General features: G+C 39.6%; 1 protein-coding gene across 2 annotated transcripts in view; it reads left to right on the top strand.

Moving 5' to 3' along the window:
- MIPEP (mitochondrial intermediate peptidase) overlaps positions 1-24,313 on the top strand; it is a 213,211-nt gene that overhangs the window by 15,563 nt on the left and 173,335 nt on the right. For both annotated transcript variants that reach the window (XR_013407934.1, XM_001090198.5), the window contains exons 6-10: positions 2,682-2,864; positions 3,429-3,585; positions 8,663-8,711; positions 10,503-10,563; positions 13,931-13,983. Coding sequence is in view for 1 of the 2 variants with exons in the window: in XM_001090198.5 (XP_001090198.3) it covers positions 2,682-2,864; positions 3,429-3,585; positions 8,663-8,711; positions 10,503-10,563; positions 13,931-13,983 (503 nt within the window). In the remaining variant the exon portion in view is untranslated. The remainder of the gene's footprint in view (positions 1-2,681; positions 2,865-3,428; positions 3,586-8,662; positions 8,712-10,502; positions 10,564-13,930; positions 13,984-24,313) is intronic.

Below are 24,313 nucleotides of genomic sequence, written 5' to 3'. Positions count from 1 at the left end.
CGAGAACATGGATCATGTTTTTTTAATGCATATTAGTTTTGGACTCAATAAAAGTATTGAGTGAATGTATGACAAATCATAATAATGCTAGCTGTCATCGAGTTTGATATCTTCAGAAGGAAGGTTGCTAGTAGAGAATCCAGGTGAATAGTTTTAGTTTTTATGTATCCTCATGAAGGATGCTTTGGAAACTTTGCTGACAAATAATATAGGTTCAGTTTCACCAGCATAGACATTGCCGCTTTTATCTAACATACTATCACAGTGTGGCTCCTTTTTCCCAGTGAGCAGCTCCCTGGGGAACCCATCAGTATTGAATATGCAAGTAAAGTAAACCTGCTCAGTGTTTCCCTTGTAACTTCCATGTCTGTTCTCAGAGGTGCTCCACTAGGACAGAATATAAAGTGGACATGTTCCATTTTTCAAAAGAGAGACCGTGAAATAAACCCACCAACAAAATCTATAAATCGTCAAAGCCTATATTCTCTCCAGTTGGTTTCTTATTTAATTAATTAATTAATTAATTTTTTTTTTTTGAGACAGAGTTTCACTCTTGCTGCCCAGGCTGGAATGCAATTGGGCAATCTTGGCTCACCGCAACCTCCACCTCCCGGGTTCAAGTGATTCTTCTGCCTCAGCCTCCTGAGTAGCTGGGATTACAGGCATGTGCCACCATGCCCAGCTAATTTTGTATTTTTATTAGAGACGGGGTTTCTCCATGTTGGTCAGGCTGGTCTCAAACTCCCAACCTCAGGTGATCCACCCACCTCAGCCTCCCAAAGTGCTGGGATTATAGGCGTGAGCCACCACACCCAACCCTAATTTTTAAGGTCTCATACAAATATAAGTTTAAAATTAATAGAAATGTTTATTTTTAACATTATTTAATAACACAAATTTCACAGAATTTTTGAAGAGTTCAGATTATTGTACATTTCATTGTTACCACAGAATGATGAAGTGATATGCCTGACAGCTCATTGAAGTTGGTGTGAACTCAGTTTTGATTTTTCTAGAGATTTTATCAGTTGATAAAATCTTCAAAGTAGTTAATTTTATCACTTTTTTTTTTTCAAAGTAAAAGTTTTGAAGAAAATTTTGGTACTGTAATGTGATTTCAAAATCTTGTGCATCTTTTTTGTTATTCTACTTGTTACCATTAGGTGGTGTTAAATGGCCATATCAGAAACAAAATGAGCAAAGAGAAATCTGGACTGTAAAGAAATGGGTCTCCGAAAACTTTTTTCCATGAAATTTGAATTTTCTATATTGAAATTCTGGGGATATTGATATACAGTCAATTTTTTCAGCGTCTTATCAAGCATACCTCTACATCATCTATGTTTATCTTTAAAGAGTATGTTAGTATTGTGGCTTAATCATTTTTTAGAACACAGAACAGTTTAGAACCTGTTAATTGCTGTCTCCCCTCCCAGAAAGATTTGTGTACACTTTCACCCGAAGCCCAACATGAGCCCAGTGCAGAGCCTGTCTAGTTTTTTAGCAACCAGTAACTGATAATTCAGCCCTTCTCCAGTCAACCCGACTATTATGTGGATTCTAGTTTATATTTCATCTTAAAGCATTTATGGCAACCCCTTTGCTAATACACGTTTTCTCAGGTGATTGTGTGTTACAAAGGTTAAAGCTAGGCGGATGTGCCGGCACCATCCACGTCCTCATCACTGACCATTTGAGGGCCTGGCAGGAACGAGGACCATGTGCCACGTGACAGGGACACAGAGTAGAAGACAGGACGACAGGACCATGCCCTGGGGCTCCGGTCTACTTCTTAGACTTAACCGTATCATTCTGTAGCAGCTCAAGCACATGCAAAATCAGAACTTTTTTCCCTCCCGAGACAGGGTCTCGCTTTGTTGCCCAGGCTGTAGTGGTGTGATCGTAGCTCACGGAAGCCTTACCTCCTGGGCTCAAGTGGTCCTGCTGCCTCAGCCCCACAAAGGGCTGGGACTGCAGGCGCGTGCTACCACCCTCGGCCACAATCAGAACTCTTAAAATGTGCTTCCCCACTTCTGGAGGCTCACCACACTTTTGCAAAGAGCTGTATTTTTTTTGAGACAGAGTCTCCCTCTGTCTCACAGGCTGGAGTACAGTGGTGCGATCTCGACTCATTGCAACCTCTGCTTCCTGGGTTCAAGCGATTCTCGTGCCTCAGTCTCCCAAGTAGCTGAGATTACAGGCACGCACCACCACGCCCAGCTAATTTTTATATTTTTAGTAGAGATGGGATTTCACTATGTTGGCCAGACTGGTCTCCAACCCCTGACCTCAAGTGATCTGCCCTCCTCGGCCTCCCAAAGTGCTGGGATTACAGGCGTGAGTCACTGCACCTGGCATGTGATTTTTAATGTTGTTAGTTTCAACAGTTCGTTATGTAACCTAGACATAAAATAGAACTAGAAGTTATGTAAACCTTAAAGTATAGAAACATCAGAAAACCATAGTATGATCTTTTTGTTAGAATATTAAATATCTGTTAAAAGTAAAATTAATATATTATTTATAAAATATAGTAATATATTCATTTTACTAACATATTTAGTATTTTATTAAATGATAGCAATGTATATGTTGATTTGACATCTTTATATTTTGCTTATTAAATTGTGAAATATTAATTCAAAATGCCTTGAAATAACTTTTACTCCTCCTGCATACAGCGTAAAAGAGCAGTGGACCTCAATGTTAAAATCTTGGATTTGAGTAGTACATTTCTTATGGGAACCAATTTTCCCAACAAGATTGAGAAGCATCTCTTACCAGAACACATGCGTCATAACTTTACGTCTGCTGGGGATCATATCATCATCGATGGTCTCCACGCAGAGGCCCCAGATGACTTGGTATGTATGTTTCATTCTCTTTGTTGTTTAGGTCCCATCTGTGTGTTGCTACTGTTTTAACCCAAAATTCAGTGATAATATAACAGTATCCTTAAAAACTTTTTAGCATTACTAAGCCCTAAAAATTTAACTTGTGGAATTATTAATGCCATAAACACTTAAAAGAATGAAACTGATTTAATTACTTATATTTCATACAAGACTTCTTATTTTTAAAGTATGATTAATAACAGCATTGACTGACATTCTAGACTACAGAGACTTTTAAATTCGTGGAGTCTTACTTCTCCTGGTTAAGACGCTGTGTAGCATAGAGATCCACGCACTGGGTAGAGGTTTGTCCCGCCGTACCTCAGAACAGTGCCCTAGAGCTGCAGTCATGTATGCTGTTGCATCCCATGCTATTGTATGACTCTGGAGGCTTTATCGCCTTGTGTAGACCATTGCTTTATTTTGAAAGCAGTGATCATCTGCAGATAAAGTGGTGAGCATGAGCCTGTGTTATTGTCGCATAGGACTGTGTCATGGTATTTATAGCCTTCACCATTTACTTTTTAAATGTAGGTGCGAGAAGCTGCTTATAAAATTTTTCTCTATCCCAACGCTGGTCAGTTGAAATGTTTAGAAGAATTGCTCAGCAGTCGAGACCTTCTGGCAAAGCTGGTGGGGTACTCCACGTTCTCCCACAGGGCTCTCCAAGGAACGATAGCTAAAAATCCAGGTAAGCCTGTTTATCCAACATTTCAGGGCAAAATAGGATTTTTATGAAACCGAGCTTTTGATTTTAAATAGCTGTAAATTAGTGTTCTATTTTTAATACATGCAGAGAACCATTTATAGAGATTTTCTATGTATTTTTATAGGAACCATTTTTAAATAGAGCTAATAATTTGGCATCTATTCTGTCCAGCCAAAGAACTTTATTTTATGTGAATGTTGAGAGTAAAATCATAACCTAAATTTTCATTTTGATGTTAGTCTAAATTGTTTTCATTTTAACTCAATTAGTTTCTGTGCTCCATTTGACCAGATTGGTTAGAATTAGGGTGAGAGAATGAAAGATCAGTATTTTACTGAGGTCGAGATAATTATAGGTTAGGTCATGTAAAAAACACCCAGTCAGATAGGCCTCCTTTTCAGAGGGAAGAGTCCTGCTTAGGAAGGTTTGTGCTAGGTGAGGTGTTACGGAAGTGTGTTGTTGGGTTTGTCATAAACTGCCTTGTGCTATGTTGAGTTCCTCATGATTCATAATGTCTAAGAGAAAATGTTACACAATAATAATATAAATGTACATAATACGTTTTTTCAAAAGCATTTATTAACTTACAGTTGTAATTTAGATGGTGAGTCAGGAGTAGGGTGGCCATGATGGTGGAGCTGCGTGAGACCTAAGGTCTTGGCAGTGAAGTTGCCAGACTTAGTGAGGATGAGGGGAGGAGGAGGCAGTGTGGTGGGTCCCCTGGGGTTCTAGTTGTATATCTGGTTAGACATTCCACTCACGGACAGAGGGGACACTAGGGGCAGATCACATCCTGAATCCTCGCTTATCTTTATTCCTTCTGTGCTTATCCCTTCTCACCCTAGCATGTTCTTCTCTTCTCCAGAGTTCTCTAAATGCACTCAATCTTGCTTCCTCCTCTTTCATAAACAGCTGTTTCCCTTGACTTGTCAAGGCTCTCGGTTAAGCCACAGGCGTGTGTCACTCATTGCGGCCTGGGTTCCCTTGCTCATGTCACTGTCCGACAGAGAGCAGCTTTTTTTCCTAGTCTGCCTGTTAAAATCTTACCCCGTTTTTTTAGTGCTCAGCTCAAAACTCCTCTTTCATGAAGCTTGTTAAACTTTTTCACTTTCCTTGGACTGCTTTGTCCCTAAACCCTTAAAACACTTACAGTTTGTTTCATATAATCGAAGCTCCTAAACAGATATAATATGTATGTTATATATTAAATGTGTGTTTTTAGTGTATGTTTTTTCTTTTTTTGTAAGTATCAGTTTGGTGGAAAGTATGTTTTTCTGTAGTCGCTGTTGTCAACAGTTTGCTTATAATAGTACCATATTTTTATTTTATATTTATATAAAATAATAGTATTAGAATATCATTCAGTGCCTACTCTGTTGTTATCTCATTTCCTTCCTCTGCAGCTTTGTGAAGTAGGTATTTGTGTTCATGTCACAGATAAGGAATCTAAGATTAGGTTATATTGCTAAAATGTGGCAGAACTGAAGCCTAAACACATATTCTACATTTATGGTTTTCCATAGGCTGCTTGAGACCTAATGCCCTATGTTTTATATCCTCTACATCCCATTTGTGTTTATTAATTCAGCAGATATTTACTCATTGCCCACTATATGTCAGATACTGTTCTCGGTCATGATGTATAAAGCAGAACAAAATTCCTATCCTTATGCCGTTTACATTCTTGTGAGCAAGGGAAGACAGTTAAGAACGAAATGAGTAGATAAAGTATGTGGTGTGTTATTAGTTAATACAAGCTGTGGAGAAACGGAACAGGGAAGGGGATAAGGAATGTGGGCTTGTAGGCTGGTGCTGGAGTTTTAGAGAGTGTTGTCGGAGGGCTCACTGAGAACGTGGTGTGTGAGCACGCTCTTGACAGGCACAGGCGTGAGGCTGTGGCTCTCGAGGGCAGGAAGGTTTTGCGCAGAGTCACTGGCAAGTGCTAAGGTCTTGAGGCAGAAAAATGCCTGCCACGTTTGAGGAGGGTGGAGTGGCTGAAGCGCAGTGTGTGCAAGGAGAGGTGGCCAGAGGTGGCTGACAAGGGGCAGCATTAAGTAGAGACAACATGAATGCAACAGGTCGCTGTGCGGGTTGGGGCAGAGGAGTGAGAGATGTGACTCCAGTGCTCATGGTGAGAGTCAGTGCTGCTGCTCCTGAGAGAAGACTGCAGCAGGGCCAGGGTGGAAGACGGCCTGTTTAGATGCTGTTTTGCAGTAACTATGATGAGAAATGTTGGCATCTTGACCAGGTAGTAGCAGGGAAGGTGGTAAGATGTGATCAGATTCTGGGTACATGGTATTTGGAAGAGGGAGCCAACATTTTCGACCTAAGCAACTAGAAAGAGTGAGTTACTACTGTTAACTAAGATTAGGAGGACCGGGAACTTGGTTTGGTTCAAGTTAAGTTGGAGACACCAAATGAGGTTCACGTGGCCACGTTAGGTAGGCAGTTAGATAGAGTGTGGAGTTCTGAGCTTCAGATGTAAGTCTGAACCTCTAAAATGAGACTCTGAGACCACTAGGAGAGTGAACTTAAAGAACAAGTCCAAGGACTGCGCTCTGGGGCCTTCAAGTTTAAGAGGCCAGGCATGTGAGGTACTGCTAGTTAACGCTGCCAGATGTAACGGCCAGTAAGGGAGGTGGAAAGTGATCACAGCGTGTGGTCCTGGAGGCCACGCAGAAGGTTTGTCTACAGGAGAAGGGAGAGATCAGCTGACTCATGCTGTGGCCAGGTCAGATGTGAGGAGGGCTGGGCATGACCACCGGCTCTAGCAGTGTGGAGCTCACTGGACCTGAAGCACCCAGCGCCAGATTCCGTGACTGGCAGGTCAGCCTTGTGCACTAAGCGCTTGGTGTGCTGATGTACTGGCAGGGGGCTGCTGTGCACATCATCACGTAAGATGTGCCCTGGGTCCTTGAGGATTTAAAGCTTAGTTGAGGAGCCGGATATATGCATATAAAAAGATAAATGGTAATACAGGTTGGCACGTTTTCGGTGCTGATGGAGTAGTACAGACAAAACAATGCCGTGGGATGTAAGAGCTCGGGGCGTTTGTCGGATGCATCTGTGGCTGTTGAAGGCACCCTGAGGGAAGTGAAACCGTCATGCGCAGTGTCAGAGTGAACCCTGAGCAGAGCAGAGAAAGACCGGAAAGGCTGACTGAGGCTAAGCGGGCATTCATGTGGACGGTGAATGTGGAGGTAACTGCGGTGAGGCACTTAGTGATTTTCAGGGGGTTTCAAACTCAGTCTTAATATGACAGTTCTCTAGGGACACTAATTGAGGCAAGTCAGGTGCAGTGTCTCATGCCTGTAATCTCAGCGCTTTGGGAGGCCGAGGCAGGCAGATCACTTGAGGTCAGGAGTTTGAGACCAGCCTGGCCAACATGGTAAAACCCCATCTCTACTATAAATACAAAAATTAACTGGGCACGGTGGCAGGTGCCTGTAATCCCAGCTACTTAGGAGGCTGAGGCAGGAGAATCGATTGAACCCTGGGAGGTAGAGGTTGTAGTGAGCCGAGATGGCACCTCTGCACTCCAGCCTGGGCAACAGAGCAAGACTCTGTCTCAAAAAAAAGATTAGTTGAGGCAGATTCTTCACATGTAAAATGACTGGAAGAATAAGATGGATGAATGTTAAAAGAGGGTTATTAAGAGATAAAACGTATACAAGCATACAGAAGGATTCATTTGAAAACAGTTTGGTATGGCACCTGGAATATAATCCTAAAATGAGATTTCATTGTTGAGTAAATAATGTCTTTGTTCCCCCAAAATTCCAATTGTTGTTTCATATGGCACATGAGCCAGTGTTTTCAGAATTCGTATACACAGAACTTGTTAAGTATTGACAGTGGCAAGAAACCTCATGGTTTGGGTTTAGGTTAACCACCGTTATTTATTTCCTTAGCCTTTTATTTCACACAAAAGGAGGTAACTTAAACTGAACAGAGGGCAAGAAACTTAAAACTGTATTAAAGATTATCTGGAAAACATAAACATAGTGTTTGTAGTGAGCTAAAATACATATGAAAGCTCTGTATACATAAGTCAGTGATAAAAAGTGCTACATTAAAAAATACTCATAAAACATTTCTTCTTATGGGAAACGGTGGTAATCCTACTACACTGCCTTTATGGGTTTGTAGATTATGACAACTATAGCAGAAGTATTTTAATAAAAGTACTTTAAAAATTCTATCAGAAGTTAAAATTTATTTTTCTTATTTTGCTATTTTTTTCATATTTATCCTGAATAGATTATTCTACAGTTGTATATAAAAATAAAATTGTTATCAAGAAAAACATTGATTTTAAGAAATTCATTTCAGTGAATCATACTTCTACACTGCACCTATTTTTAATGAACAAAGCAGAGTCTAGATATCTCTTTAAAACTTTGAAAACATCAGACATGTCTAAGAATGTTTTTTCTTACACATAGGAATGGATAGAAGCACTTTGAAATTTTGGACTTTTTTCTTTAGCTTCCAATTAACTTGTTTTTTTTTTGAGATGGAGTCTCACTCTCTTGCCCAGGCTGGAGTACAGTGGCACGATCTGGGCTCACTACAATCTCTACCTCCTGGGTTCAAGCTCTTCTCCTGCCTTAGCCTCCCATGTAGCTGAGACTACAGGCGTGCACCACCACGCCCGGCTCATTTTTGTATTTTTGGTAGAGACGGAGTTTTACCATGTTGGCCATGCTGGTCTTGAACTCCTGACCTCAGGTGATCCACCCCCCTCAGCCTCCCAAAGTACTGGGATTACAGGCGTGAGCCACTGCACCTGTCCCCTTAACTCTTTTAATTTTGGGATATAATCTGAGGCTGTGTATTATTGGTATGCCAATTTAATTTTTTTCTGATTAAAAGATCATCATCACCTAGAAGTATTTACTATATGTTTGGTATATATTAGTAGCTCTACTTCCCTTTGAAAATCATCACTTTAAGGGAATTGTGGTATATAGATTATGATCATCATCTAATAATTTTAACAGATATGTTCATTTTATTTCACATAATTGAAGATATTTTCTTTTGGATTTCATTTTAGAGACTGTCATGCAGTTCCTTGAGAAACTATCTGACAAACTTTCTGAAAGGTTAGTTTTTATTCTACCATTTAGTTTTTTGGTTGTATGTTATTTAGTCATTTTAAAGAAGACTTGATTTATAAAAAATTAGGAAGTGGCCTAGAATATAAGTTTTGGCATATTGGACCAGACCTGTCTCACTATGAGACATAATTTGAAAGGCCATAGTTGTCTTCCTTAACGTGCCATTCTTGAAAACATAGACTGTCCCCTTTCATTAAACAATTGTTTTTAGAAATTCATCTTTCATTTGCACTTTAAAAATCTTTACCAAAATGTTTTTGAAACTATTTTAACTTGTGCCATGAGTTTTATGACACGTTCATAAAGTAGTATTTCTCTTCTTTTGGCCTAAATACAGGAGGCTTGTGGATGTGGTGTCTTTTTGATTTTCTGTAGTATTTTAAGAATGTTCTGTCTCAGCGTTTGTAATTTCAGGCTGCAGTGTTTTACTGCCTTTGGTGTGCCCGTTTGTTATATACAAGTTGAGTGTCCCTTATCTGAAATGCTTGGGACCACACATGTTTTGGATTTCATTTTGGGGGGAAAATTTGGAATATTTGCATATATGTAATGAAATACCTTGGGGATGGGACCCAAGTCTAAACACGAAATTCATTTATGTCTCATATACACCTTATACACATAGCCTGAAGATAATTTTATACAGTGTTTTTAATAATTTTGTGCCTGAAACAAAGTTCTGGCTGCAACTCATCACGCGACATCACATGTGGAATTTTCCACTTGTCCCATCATGTCAGTGCTGAGAGCGTTTCAGATTTTCAGATTAGGGAGGCTCAACCTGTATTCCCGCCTCCCCTGCCCCTCCCCTGCTCAGTGCCTTCAGTCATGCACTTGCCCTTCACTGGCCCTCTTCCAGGACTTAGTTGAGAGGCAGCACACCTTTAGGTACTAAGGATTCTAGGAAGAAGCAGTCATGGTTTGTAAAAAAGGATGATGTTTCCTCTTGCTCTCTTGTGATGCTGTCTAAAATTTTGTTTGCCTTTTTTGGCTACACCAACACATTGGATCTTGGCTCACATTTCTGTTTTGGACTATAAACTCATGCCTGAGAACTCATTCCTCTCTAGTTTGGATTATGTTTATAAATTCTAAAATTTTCTTTTAATAATCCTGGTGAACCACTGTGTCTTTGATACAGTAAAGAGGGTTAATTATGCACTTATTGAGGATTTATCCTGCTTTACTCAGTTAAGTGTTAGTAGTCTTTCTCTACATAGCTGTAGATTTTTTGAGCAAGCATAGCTTCATAATTTTACAGGTATGTATAGGAGTTAGGAGTTAATTCCAATATACATGTCATATTCTACAAATATTAAATACTTATTTAATTATTGACCAGCTAGAGTTTTTCTATAGGGGAAATATGACTAGAAATCTTAAATGTAGCCAATGATAAAATTCCTTTCTAAAGTTAATTTGTTTAGTCTCTTTAAAAAGGTATAGCAAAAAGTAGTGATTTAGTAGTGATTTAAAGTTTGCTGATTAATGCTTTGCATATTTGTAATGACATTGCTAGTTTTTCTAAGCTTTAGGACTCTTGAGGCATATATCCACCATGCTGCTTTTTAAGGTAGAAATTGAATATGCTGCTTTATATGTTGTTATTTCTCATGACACTTAGGTAAAATTTGGATTAATAATGATTTACATGTGCACTACTAATTATATCTAATCTTCTTATGAATATTGGAATGTAACATAAGCAAGCTAGTCCTTTCGTAATGTAATTATTAAAACTTTGTCCTAACAAGTAATGATAAACCTGTTTTATAGAACTCTAAAAGATTTTGAGATGATACGAGAGATGAAAATGAAACTGAATCCTCAAAATTCTGTAAGTATGTTGGAATATTTTTATTATAGACAGTCTATCAACTGAAATCCATATCTTTTGGTTCAGGAACTTTCTTGTGATAGGCTAGAGGTCCATTTAGTCTTGTTTCTGATCCTCAGTTTTGGTGAATAAAGATGTTGAAATATTTGATTCTTATGTCCCAAACTGATGTTGCCTGTACATATAGCATTTTTGTTGAGGAGTTGACGTATTTTGTGTAAATACACTAACACAATGTGTATATATTCATGCAGAGACTGCTTTCATTCTGTGGAATGTTGGCTTCTCAGTTTGAAGCAGACTTTAAGGAGTCTCAGTGGAGGCTTGATCTGGCAGGTGATAATTTTAACCATCAGTGTTAACATTACAGTTCATTTGCTTATTTGTTTGCTAATTTATGATGCCCAGTTGAGTAGGTCAGTATTTGACTAACAAAGTATACCACTAAAAACACTTAAGTGTTGTTTTCAATCATATGATTATATGATCTTCCTTATGTGGTCCAACAGTATAGACAAGTGTTATTATGGCCAGAATGCTGCCCAGGTGATTAGGGGAGTACCCTGAAAAGTGTCGAGATTTCAGATATTAGGACTCATTCCCGTTTGGTTCTAGGGCACTACAGGATTGCCGGGGTTGTCTACACCATTCTTTTCCAAATGCTGTTGTTAATTCTTGACTTAGTTGCTGCCGCCAGAGCCATAGTCATAAGGAAGATTTAGGGAAATGGGCCTTGCAGATTTACAAACTGTTTACTAGCTTCCCAGATATAGCCACTAGGAAACAGATTAATCCCATTAAACTCAGTGATGTGTAGAGTAGCATGTCAGTCTGTTAATTTATGGAGGGAGCTGTGTCTAGCAAAGTAACTAGTGTTAGTCATCTGCACACCTTGGCCTGGTAGGTAGTCTCATTTGGGAGACTAAATAATAGATAAGAATTTAGTTTGGTGACTATAGAAACAGAAAAATAAAAAATAAAATGTGTTGCCAAAAGCTAATTCAGTAAAAGTGAATATGACTTTAAACTGTTATCTGTAGACACTTGTATATAGCTTATGGATATGATTATTCTGCAGATATTTGTGAAATGCCCAGTCTCCTCATGAAGTCCCTGTATTTGTGAATGGTGCCACCATTCACCCTGCTGTTCTAATCAGGGCCTGTACTTAATCCAGACCAGTGGTTCTCAAAGTGTGGTTCCTGGACCGGAAGCAGTAGCATCACATGGAAACTTGTTAGAAATGCAAATTCTTGAGCCCCACTTCAGACCCACTGAATCAAAAACTGGGGCGAGCTCCACAATCTGTGTTTTAACAAGCATCTCTAGGCACTGCACACTGCCCTCCCCCTTAATCATTTGTTAGTTCCTGCAGATTCTCCCATCCTGTGAACTCTTGTGTCTTCTCCTGTACCCATTGCCATAGCCTGGGTTGGGATCATTATTCTCACCCAGATGGTAACTGGGAATGCCAAACTGGTTTCTAGCCTTTTGTTCTTGCTGTACTCAAAGCCGTCTTGGATTCAGACAGTTTAACCATGGTTTTAGCCCAGTGTTAGGCGTAGAATTGGTTGTCAACACTTATTTGAACTATGAATGAATAATAAATGAAGGAATTGCCACCAGAGGGATTTGTCTAAAAAGCAGATCTGATCTTCTCACTCTCTTGTTTAAAATTCTTCAGTAGCTCCCGGTTATTCTCTGATTTCCCTTCCTACTGCCCTGCTGCTCCCATCAAGCCCTCATGATTTGGCCCTTGCCTGCTTCTCTAGCTTCATCTTCTGCTGCCCCTCCAAGCCGAGGCTGTGTTCTTTGCTCTCTCCTAATAACTGTGCAATGCTCATGTGATCTCTATTCACTTTGTTTTGCTTTCTTTCCTTGCTTTGCTTTCTTTGATTCTTTAATTTGAATTACTATTTACGTACTGGCCACATGAATATGGCATGGTGGGCAGCTTCCAGTCATTTGCAAACACCACCTACAGGAATGCCTTTCCCCCTTTCTCATCTGAATTAACTGCTCCTATCATAAAACTCAATTCAGGCTTTGCCTTCTCGAGAACATTTCCTAACCTTCCGCTGTGATTTAAATACCCTTCTCGTGGACTGTGTTTTACATGGCACAATGTAGACATGACATGCTGTCCTCTGATTGTTGAGTCACTTGCCTTTCTACTGCCTAAGCTATCATCCTCTTGCCTTTGCCTCATTACCGCCTGCACTCTGTCTGCATCTAGCAGATAGTAGATAATCATCTGTTAGAGAAAATGTGTGCCAAGACCTGAACACTGTGGGGCCAGGATTCCATGGACACAGTCCCTGCCCTTCAGGCACTCATGGGGAGAAAGAAAATAAGCCTACACATATCTTAGGTTGTCATACATCCCTTGATACAAGTATTACCATGGAATATGGGAAATAACACCTTGTTATTGGAGGAGATTATGCCTAAACTGAAATGTTAAAGGATAATGGTACTGAGGAGAGCAGCTAACATTTGTTGAGCCCTTACTCAACGCCAGAGACTCTACTTAATAGTTTAAGTACATTCAGCAATCTTATTTGGGAGGTACTGTTGATGCTTTCAACAAGTATTTACTGAGTGATTATCCTGTGCCAGGCACTCTTCAGGGTACAGGAATGTAATAGGGAAGGATACAAACAAAGTCCCTGTCGTCATGCAGTTTATGGTCTGGTATGGATTGGAAACTTGAGCCCAGGCAGTCTGTCTTCACAGCCTGGTCTCTTAACCACTCTCTTGTCCACCTGGAGACCTAGAAGGAGGACAGTTCATTCAAGTATTCAAGCTTTCCCTTCTTTCAGTATTATATACCAGTCATCAGAAGCAACTAGTACTGTAGTACTTCTTTATGACATATTTTCTTTGCCAAGATTAGAGTTAATTCTGCCTGGGTTACACTTTAAATTGTTGCTTTCATTTTTGATATCTACCCAAAGCTTCTTGCTTAGATTTAGAAAGAACCTTAATCTTACCTTTAGTACACTCATCTTACCTGCAGTATGTTTTATGGATTAATACATGGGTTACATTTTGGGAAAAATTTCATTATGGCTAATATAATTCATTAATGTTTACTTTTATTAGATTCCACTTTAGAATGACATTTGTTTGCCTTTTCCCAGATTCCGTAGGTCTTATTTATACCTTGCTCTCCTTTGATTACAGGGAAGTCAAAATAAGGAGCCAGGTATTTTCTGCCAAGCTATCAATTTTTTAAGGGATTCTATAAAATTGCTCTGATTTACATGAACAGTAGCTGGTTTACATTCTATAAACTGGCCACGTTGCTGATAAAAACTGAGAAAGAGTCAGTAGCTTTCCTTAACAGTGAATTATTCCGTTGTAGGAAGTAATGCCTTGGGACCCCCCCTACTACAGTGGTGTGATTCGTGCAGAAAGGTAAGTTTTTCAAGAAATACCCATACAGGAAAAGGAAAAAGGAAACTGATGTTTATTCGGCAGCTACTGTCATCCACTGAGTCACCCACAGTACAAATCCTTCCCCTGACACCATCCTTTCTGCTGGTGTGGTCTGCTTCACTCACGTATTCTTCAGCTGCTTGTATCATTTCCTTGTTTAAAACTCTAGAATCTGGTCCCTCTCCAGTCCTGCCCTTGCGTAGCTTTCTGGTTCTCTTCCTAGGCTGTGAGCTTTGCTGGAATCCTTGTTGTGTCCCGTTGCTGGTCCAGAGTAGGGGCTCAGCACGTGTTTACTGAACCAGTAAAGGAATAAAGCAGTACATGGCATGGTGCTACGTTATTTTCTTATGTTTTCTCATTTTTATTTGGACACATATATTGTCAACACATTATTGGTCCATCTGGAAGGATTTAAACGAAATACAGATTTAAGGAACTTAAGTTGACAGAAGTACTCCTCTGGTTTCTGTATCCTCCTGTGTTTATTATATTGGAGAAAAGTAGGTATGTCCTTCTGTCCCTACATACACACTATTTCTGTAATTTTTATATTTATTTATAAACCCAAGAAATAGAGCTCTTTTCACAGTGAACACATTTTAAAATGTTTATAGCTCAAGCAACTTTATATGCCCAATAGGAATTTTACAGAAAAAGCTCAGAATCTTACCCTTTAATAACTTGTTAACATTTTTCTCTTGTAATTAATTTTTGAGATACACTGTTTAAGTAGCAGAGTTAAGATTGATTTAGGTAATAGAAGAAAATGTAAGTTTTTTTGTTTTTTCTTCATTAAAGCATACCAGCATGCACTGTGATAATATGTTTATTTATTTGGTATTAAGCTTTAAAATATTTTTATGACTATGCATTATTGAAGCATCAAGTATAGTAGGTACTTCTCCAAAATAAGAAGTAATTGCTTAATTATTTATTTTGGCATTTGTCATAAAAACAGAAAACAATAACTTTCTATGTTCTTTTCTATACCAGCAGGATGAGGTAGCCTAAGATCAATGAGTGTATTGAAGCACTTACTTGCTTAATTTTCATTTATTTTCCACTCTTTGGGCTGCATCCATCACTGTTGCCAAAACCATTTTTACTTACAAGACATAATTGTCTCCTAACCTTTAGTTAAGAATATTTGGTCAGATACTATTTTTTATTTTTATTTTTCATTAAACAACTCTTTTTAGAGACAGGGTCTCACTTTGTCACCCAGGCCAAAGTATAGTGGCACAATCATGGCTCACTGTAGCCTCAACCTCCTAGGCTCCAGCAGCCCTCCTGCCTCATCTTCTCAAGTAGCTGGCACTACTGGTGCGTACCACCATACCCAGCCGATTTTTAAATTTTTTGTAGAGATATAGGTTCTTGCTGTGTTGCCCAGGTTAGTTAGCTACCATTTTTAAAAAATGTATCTCAGATTCAGCATCAGTCTTCTTTTTAGTGAAAACACATAAACTGTTATTCAAAATCTATAATAATTTGTTTATGGTAAACAACAAGGGTTTAGAATATATTATAGCTTAATGTAAGATATTGTTTCACAAAATTGTTTTCTGGTTGCAGAACTTGAAACCCTGCTCCCTATAGTTGCATTAAAAAATAAAATTTCTCTTTTAAAATTCTGTCAAAGATTTGGCTTGGCTGTTTCACCTGTTAACGATGTAGCATAAATCAGTAGTAAAATTTATTTGTACTTTCCATGTTTCTGTAAAGCATTTGATTTTGACATTGGACAGTAATGTAAATTAAATATATTTAATATTTAATATTCTAATTTTTAGAATTCTAATTTTAATTCTAAATATTTAAAATATTAAATATTCTAATTTTCAGAATTCTAATTTTCTAAATATTTAAAATATTGAATATTCTACTTTAATATTAAATATTCTAATTTTTGCTACTCTCATTTTTATGTGGTATTCCTTTCATACGTCCCCCATACCTGATTATTTTCAGTAATGCCTTAGCCTTAAATGTGATAGTTTTTTCGTGTAACTATACTCTGTAAATATAGCATATGCCCAAATGGTGGTTCCAAGGTAGGAGATCAGCAGGACTTGTTTTCTGGTCACAACCTCCTGACCAGAACAGAATCTGGTCCAGACAGGATGAAGTAAAGAAATCAGCCCAGACCAGCAGATGGCAAGGAAAGGGATTTCTGGCTGCCCTCACTGCTTATTAGCATAAGACACACCCACCAGCGCCATGACAGTTCACAAGTGCCATGGCCAATGACCCAGAAGTTCGCACCCCCTTCCTAGGAAGTTCTGAATAATCTTCTCCCAATTTGCATTAACCCACCCCTTAATTTGTATCTAAATAACAGTGGGTGTAAATACAGCTGCCTACAGCCCACAAGCCTGGCTCTGGGTGCGCTGTAGGATCTGATCACAACCTACTTTTGTTTTACAGAGAGAAACATCTCTACTCACATTTATTTGTTCTGATTTTTCTTCCACCCCTGCTCTTCCTCCACAGTTTATCCCAGCCAAACCCCTTTCTGTCTCGGAGGCAGAACCTCTGTCGGGGGAGCAGTGGGTTCCCATTGCCTCCCTGGTTTGTCTTACACACCTGTGACATCTTGCCAGGGGTCCATGAAGCCGCTGAGTCTGCGCTAGCCTTGTGTAGCTCCTGGCTTCGCTGTGCTAACAGCCTGTGTGCTGCAAAGTTGACCTGCTAATATGTTCTTCTGGACGTTAAATGTGTCTTGTCAACCATATTTAAAGCTCTGCAAGAACAAACATTCTGGACCTTCAGTAAATACATATTAATTCATAGCCCCTGATTTAATCAAGCTTGTGTCTAGACCAGTAACCATGAAAAGCAATCCAGTGAAGAGTGTTCTTTTTAGAAGGAGAATGCCATGTTTTTGCATGACATGTTTGCAGTGCTCACTGGTTGATGGAGTCTTCCACCTGCTTACTAAGTCCATGAAATCACCAGGTACGCTGGGAACACAGTGTAGTCTGCCAGATAGCCATGTGGGGCTTTAGCTTATCTTAAAGTTTTAATACTAATTTATTTATTTGGCTATTAACTCCGTAAAAGAACCAGGAAAAGGGATACAGAAACGCATCAGAAGAGGTTATAAGAATCAGGTTTTAAAAATCTATTTTAAGTAGCTTAACCGGCAAATGATAGAGTTTTGGTTTGAGGCTTCAGTAATCTTGATTGACAAGAGGAGGCTGCCGCACAGGTAATGGATGAGAAAAGAAAGGAAAAATATCATAGGTTGGGTTTGAGTTAGAAGAGTGGAACAAAGTGAAGATTTCTAAATCCTTGTTAAATTCATCACCTTTCAAGTAAAGACTTAAATGTGTGGCTTGACACAAAATGAAAAATAGAAGGGGCTTTCCTTGATTTGAGCTTTTTTTCAGGTTAACCTCAGGGAGTCTTTTGCTTTTACGTTAAATACTCCAGATTTATTTCAAGTTTTTAATGTTTGTCTAAAGAAAAGTAAGAACCTGTTTAGAAGTAGGAGGAGAAATTAACATGTTTTAAAAGTGACAAAGGTTGATCCTGGAAAATACCGTTGTCGTGTACATGACTGTCAGCAAGTCTTAAAGAGCAGTTCATTTTTCCTTTTTAAAGCTTTAGTGTAGGATTCTTCATGGAAGAGTAACATTATTTCTTTCAAATATGAAAAGTGTATATTAAATTATTTTATTTGAAATTAAATTTTATTTTTGATTAGGCAATACATTCACATGGCTCAAAAAATCATCAACGTTAAGAAGTATTAATTGAGAATGCTTATCTCTACCTCTGCCTCAGAAGTCATCACTTTTCAATTGTTTAATGTATCCTTCCAGTGTTTGGGTTTTTGATGCTTTGGAGACACTATTTCTTTTTTGTAACTAATGAGTTTCAGTATTTCATTTATTTTGGTGCTATTTTTGTTTGTTTATTGTTTTTTGTTTTTGAGACAGAATCTTCCTCCGTTGCTCAGGCTGGAGTGCAGTGATGTGATCTTGGCTCACTGAAACCTCTGCCTCCTGGGTTCAAGTGATTCTCCTGACTCAGCCTCCCAAGTAGCTGGGATTACAGGCATGCACCACCACACCCAGCTAATTTTTATATTTTTAGTAGAGACGGGGATTCACCATTTTGACGAAGCTGATCTCAAACTCCTAGCCTCAAGTGATCCACCTGCCTCAGCCTCCCAAAGTACTGGGGTTACAGGCATGAGCCACCACACCCTGTCAATTTTGGTGCTATTTTTAAATTAAGATGTCATTGGAAGGGAATTCAGTATTGTCTATTCCTTGCTAAGATATATTCTTAAAATCTAAGAGGATTCATATAATGAAATGGGGATGTTTTGGGTTTTAAACTATTCAGAAGATGGGCTCTCACAGAGGGACTTTGTTTTGGATATGAGAGATTGTGTGCTTTGTTAGTATAGGATTAGTGATCTTGGTGGTTTTAAAAAATTAATCTTTATTATCAAAACTTTCAAAATAAACAGAAATAGTAAATGGATGGCTCAGTCAAAAGAAAAAAAAAAGAACAAAGGAAAAATAGTTTAAGAAAAAAATGAATAAAAAGACAGAAGTAGAGCAATATAAGTAACAACCTCTGTATATTCATCTCACAGATTCCACAATTACTAAGATTTTTCTGTTTGCTTCATTTGTCTCTTTTAAATTTTCTTTTCTTTCTTTGCTCTTCTTTTCCTTCTTCCCTCACTGCTTTCCTTCCTTTCTCTTTTCTCATTACTAACGTACAGTCATGTGTCACTTAATGACAGGGATACATTCTGAGAAATGCATCGTGGGCCAGGCACAGTGGCTCACGCCTATAATCCCAGCAACTTTGGGAGGCTGAGGCGGGTGGATCATGAGGTCAGGAGTTCAAGACCAGCCTGGCCAACATAGTGAAACCCTGTCTCTACTAAAAATACAACAACAAAAAAAATTAGCCAGGCATGGCGGCACGTGCCTATAGTCCCAGCTACTCAGGAGGCTGAGGCAGGAGAATTGCTTGAACCCGGGAGGTGGAGGTTGCAGTAAGCCGAGATCATACCATTGCACTCCAGCTTGAGGAACAGAGTGAGACTTTGTCTTGAAAAAAAAAAAAGCATCGTTAGGCAGTTTTGTCATTGTATGATCTTAGAGTGTACTTACACAAACCTAAGGGTATAGCCTATTACACACACGCCTGTGCTCTCTGGTATAGCCTGTCGCTCCTAGGCTGCAAACCTGCACAGAATGTTACTATACTGAATACTGTAGGCAGCTGCAACACAATGATGAGTATATATGCATCTAAACATGGAAAAGGTATAGTGAAAATAGGTATAAAAGATAAAAAAGGGTACACCTGTATAGGGCTCTTACCACAAATGGAGCTTGCAGGAGTAGAAGTTGCTCTGGGTGAGTCTGTGAGTGAGTGGTGGGTGAATGTGAAGGCCTGGGACATTACTGTACACCATTATTGACTTTATAGTCACTGTACACTTAGGCTACACTAAATTTATAGAAAGATACGGTTCTTCCTTCAATAAAACATTAACTTTTGCTTCCTGTAACCTTTTTTACCTTATAAACTTCTTAGTTTTTAAAAACTTTTTGATACTTTATAATAATATTTAGCTTGAAACACAAGTACATTGTATAGCTGAACAATATTTTCTCTTTTTTAAATCCTTTTTCTATAAACTTTTTTCTATTAAATTTTTTTTTATACTTTTAAAACTTTTTTGTTATAAAGCAAGACACAAACACACACATTAGTCAAGGTTTACACAGGGTCGGGATTGTCAGCATCACTGTCTTCCATCTCCACATCTTGTCCTCCTAGAAGGTCTACAGGGGAAATAACAGGCATGGAGCTGCCGTCCCCTGTGGTAACAGTGCCTTCTTCTGGAATCCCTCCTGAAGGACCTGCCTGAGGCTGTTTCACAGTTAACTTTTTTTTTTTTTAAATAAGTAGAAGGAGTACGCCAAAATAATGATAGAGAAAGTATAGTATAGTAAATACATGAATCAGTAATACAGTCATTTATGAAGTATTGTGTACTGCACCTCATTACATGTGTTAGGCTTTTGTATGACTGGCGGCACAGTCGTTTTGTTTACACCAGCATCACCACAAACGTGTGAGTAATGCCTTGTACTCTGACATTATGACAGCTACAGTGTTACTAGGTGATAGAAACTCCTCAGCTCCATTATCATCTCAGTGGACCACCCACGGTAGCATCTGTGGTTCACTGTTGACAGAAGTGTTGTTACCTGGCTTAGGACTACTTTAAAGGAAATCCTAGCCCTCACGTCATCTCAGTCTTACACATTGATTAAGTACTTCTGAAAAACATGAACATCTTCTTACATAACTCCTGTATCATTATTACCTAATAAAAATTTAATAGCAATTTGTTGGCTTCATTTAATATCTAGTCTATATTCGTATTTCCTTGGTAGTATCAAATCAGCTTTTTTCCCAGTGAGTTTGTTAGAATTAGGACTCAAACAAAGCCTCCACATTCTCTTGGCTTTTCTGTCTCCTGTCTCTTACTTTAGAGCGGTTCCCCATGCCTCATGCTCTTCTCACTCTCTTTTTTGTCATATTATCAGCAGCAGTTGTTGAAGAGACCAGGCCATTTTTCCTACAGAATTTCTAACTTTCTGGACTTACCTGTTTGCTTCCTTGTGGCATCATTTCACTAGTTCCTCTCTTTGTATCATTCCTGTAAGCTGGATGTTACATATAACAACTCACTGTTAGACATTTCCCATTTTTGGCAGGGACACCCATAGGTGATGTTGTATACTTTGTGTCACATCACATCAAAAGACATGAAATAGCTGATCATGGTGACACATGTCTGTAATCCCAGTGACTCGGAGGCTGAGGCGGGAGGATCACTTGAATCCTGGAGTTCAAGGCCGCAGCAAGTTCTGATCATGCCACTGTACTCCAGCCTGGGCGACAGAGTGAGACTCCATCTCCTAAAAAAAAAAAGAAAAACAAAAGACATGAAATATCCGTTGCCCACCGAGGGTGATGTGAAGAGGGTCCCCTAGGAAGACTGATGCTGACAGGATCTCTGCCGTCTGCGGTGAGGGCTTCCCTCTCGACGAGAAAGGGATCTGTGTGGTGTTCCTGGCAACGTGGAAACATCCAGTTTTCCCTCAGTCATTTACCCAGTGGCTTTAACACCCATTGATAGTCCTCGTCTGAGTCAGTCATTCTTTTTTATTGCCAATTCTCAAAATAAGGATTTATTGTAATCGTTTTCTGAACTAGTGACAAATGAGAATTACCTGGCTTTGTCTTTGTAAAGTGTCATTATAAACTGATGGAATTCCATTGATTCAACGTGTTTCAGTCCATTACAGTATTTTGAAGGGATGCCAAATTTGTCATAACTTGGCCAATTGCACCGAAAAGTCAGTCTTTTAGGAGCTTGTTGAGTGAGGTTCAGAATACCTGTGTTTATTATTCGCAGTTGAGTTTGAACCACCTGCTGCATCTCTGCAGGACAGAAAACAGGAGGTGATTTCTCCAGTTCTGAGCCAGGAGCATCTGCGACCTGGGGAGAGGTCTGAGAATAGGGTCTGTTGCTGGACTCAATAATTCAAAGAGGATTGGAAAAACTCCTTAAGCAAAGCAAATGGCTGTCTGGCCACTTTCCTTTCATCATTTTCCACAAGCTCTGGGGGAGAAAATCTCTGTCTGTTTCCCTTTCTGCTGCTGCCACTTGTTCCTTCTCATGAGGTTTTCATTCCTCCCTGTCCCAGGGCTAACCTGGGTCTTCTCTCACGACATTTCCACATCTCCCATTCTGTTCTCTCTAAAGCAAGGTGCAGCACATGGGCGTCGATTTTGGTTATTCTTTCCTACTGTTCACTTTTAGACATGGCTGTTTGATTTCACATTTTGATACAGCTTAAGAAGCTGAATGAGAGACTGTTGCAGTCGAGGTCTCCTTGCTGTAGTGAGATTTGGCCCCAGCCTCTATGGTGAGAGTTCTGTCATCTACTGGCACATCGTGTGGTGTCCTCTTCTCTCCTTAAAGTCGGGCCTACTGGTTTACTTTCCTAATCCCTAGGATGATGATGGAATGGCACTTTCTTAAGCTTTGATTTCTGTTAACCACAGTTTCCAGTGAACTATGTTGCTGATCTGCACCATTAATGAAAATTATTTCCTGGTTACCAGGAAGTTTGGCTGGAGCAATTTTCTTGCCACTAGCTTCAGAAGTCAAGGTAGAACCAAATTAGCAATGGTGGATTCTTTATAGAACAGGGAGAAAAGTCTTTTCAGTTCTGTATAGTTCCCTGAAGGGCAAACAGGTTTCCAGGAGCATTCAGTTCCTTTACTGCTACCTTCTCTGTTTAACCAGATAAAGCAGTAGCTCTCCCTGTGGTTTTCAAGGCAGCATTTCAAAATGTCACCCAGCTATAACATGAAAATTATACTTAGTCATTCCTGATGTCAAAAACACAGTTTCATTTGCTTTCGATAAAGTTAAAAATAGTTTCTCTGACAGAATTATCACATGCTGTGCTCTTTACAAGTGTGCATTTTTTCCTTGCCCACACTTGCCCTCTGGCAGGCCATCTTGTTCATTCTGCCCTCTGTGGGCATTTGCCATTTGGTGCACATGTTCTCTGCCACATGTGCTCTCACTCACTGAATAGAATAAGGTAAGACTGAAGCTATGTTTACCTGCTGTTTCAACCTGGGTTCTCTGACTGTACTTCATTGTGTTTTATATTTTCACTAAGTTTGAGGCCATGGTGTTTGGACGTAATATCCAAGTTCTTTCTTTACCTTAATTCCAGGTGCATCAGAGGTTGAAATAGAAGTCTGACTCATAGAGTGTGCTTCATAAATACAGTGATCCATTGATTTTTTAAAAATTCAATTTGCAGTGATGAATTCTTTGGTTGAAAGTCTCTTCTTGACTGATATTCCTGTGCTCATTTCAATCATAATTAGTGTTGGATGAAGGTTGGATGAAAATTTTGATACATTACTAAATTCTAATATTCTTAATTTAAAAGACCTAATTATATTTATACCATTATATCATGTTAATAGTGGTATGTTCTGGTTCTTTGCTGAAAATTTGTAAACTCATATGTAACGTATTGTAAACCAAAATAGCAGAGCCTTTATTGGACTTCATTCAGTACCTGGAGTGGATAACATAATTTTCTTCCTCTTTCTTTCTTCAGAGGGTTGTGGAGATCCCTTACTTCTGGGTCCAGATCCATGGAATTTTTTACAAAAAATGGTCATAAAACTCTTGTAAAACTGTAGAGGAGTCTGAGGTGATGACAGGGATGGCACTGAAGCCAAATCCTCAAAATGCACCTAAGTTCTGTCTCTGCTGGTTGTGGCTCTGCTGTGCTGTGAGGTTCTATGTGCTGCTCGTGGCACTTTCCCGCTGTCTTGGGTCTCTAGATGAGAGAGGAAAATGTTCCCATGTGTAGCATCTGTGCAGATGAGGAAGCTGTGGATGGAGATGGTGCGATCGGTTGTTCGCAGGCCGGCCTCAGCCTCGGAGTGCTCTGCTGAGGCAGGCGGAACCACATGATGAGCCTGGCGTGGAGGGCCATGCTGGGGCCTGTGACCACTGAATCGCCCTCTGTGCATGTTCTTTCAGTCCGTGTTGAAGATGTGAGCTGAGAGCATAGCAGTCACGGCTTCCTGCCTGGCAGGTCATGTGGGACTGCTCCTCGGGGCCCCTCAGGTGTGGGTCGGAGCTGCAGAAAACACCCTATAGCTTTTTGAATCTCTTCCACCCTTTCTGGACCTCCCTCCCTCTGGCTCTTCTTCAGGAGAGAAGCAGCTTGCATTTGGTGAGAGTCACTGAGGGTGTGGAGGGGCGTGTACTCTCACTCCGGATGGCTGAGGCCGCTGAGTGAGGACTAAGGCACTAGTGCTTGCTTGAGCTTGTCTGCCCCATTTGCTTGAATCCCCTTGGGCCTTTGCTACCCTCTTTCTTCCGTCTTGAATGCCCTCCCCGTCTTCCAGGAGCCTCTTCTTTCCAGGTGTGCTCCAGATGCTGCCTCCTCTTTGTGGTTCTCTCTGTTCCTCCCATTCCCAGCTTCTCCCCTCTGCCAGGTGGAACTGACCACAGCCTCATCTTTGAGCCAATGCCTTGTTTACACTGCTCTTCTGCCCCTGATCATTTGGATTGGTGGTCATTATTGTGACAGTGTGTTCATCGTTCCACAGTGAGGAGTTGTCATGCAGGCACATGGCAGGTGATTAATGAAAGTTGACTGCATCTACTCAGCTTCTTGACACAGTGTTGCATTTCTTTTTAGAGGTAAGG

The sequence above is a fragment of the Macaca mulatta genome, chromosome 17 (genome assembly GCF_049350105.2).
Source record: "Macaca mulatta isolate MMU2019108-1 chromosome 17, T2T-MMU8v2.0, whole genome shotgun sequence".
In the NCBI taxonomy this organism is placed as follows: domain Eukaryota; kingdom Metazoa; phylum Chordata; class Mammalia; order Primates; family Cercopithecidae; genus Macaca; species Macaca mulatta.
Note: the sequence above shows the minus strand (reverse complement) of the source record. Positions and strands in the feature narration are given on the sequence as shown.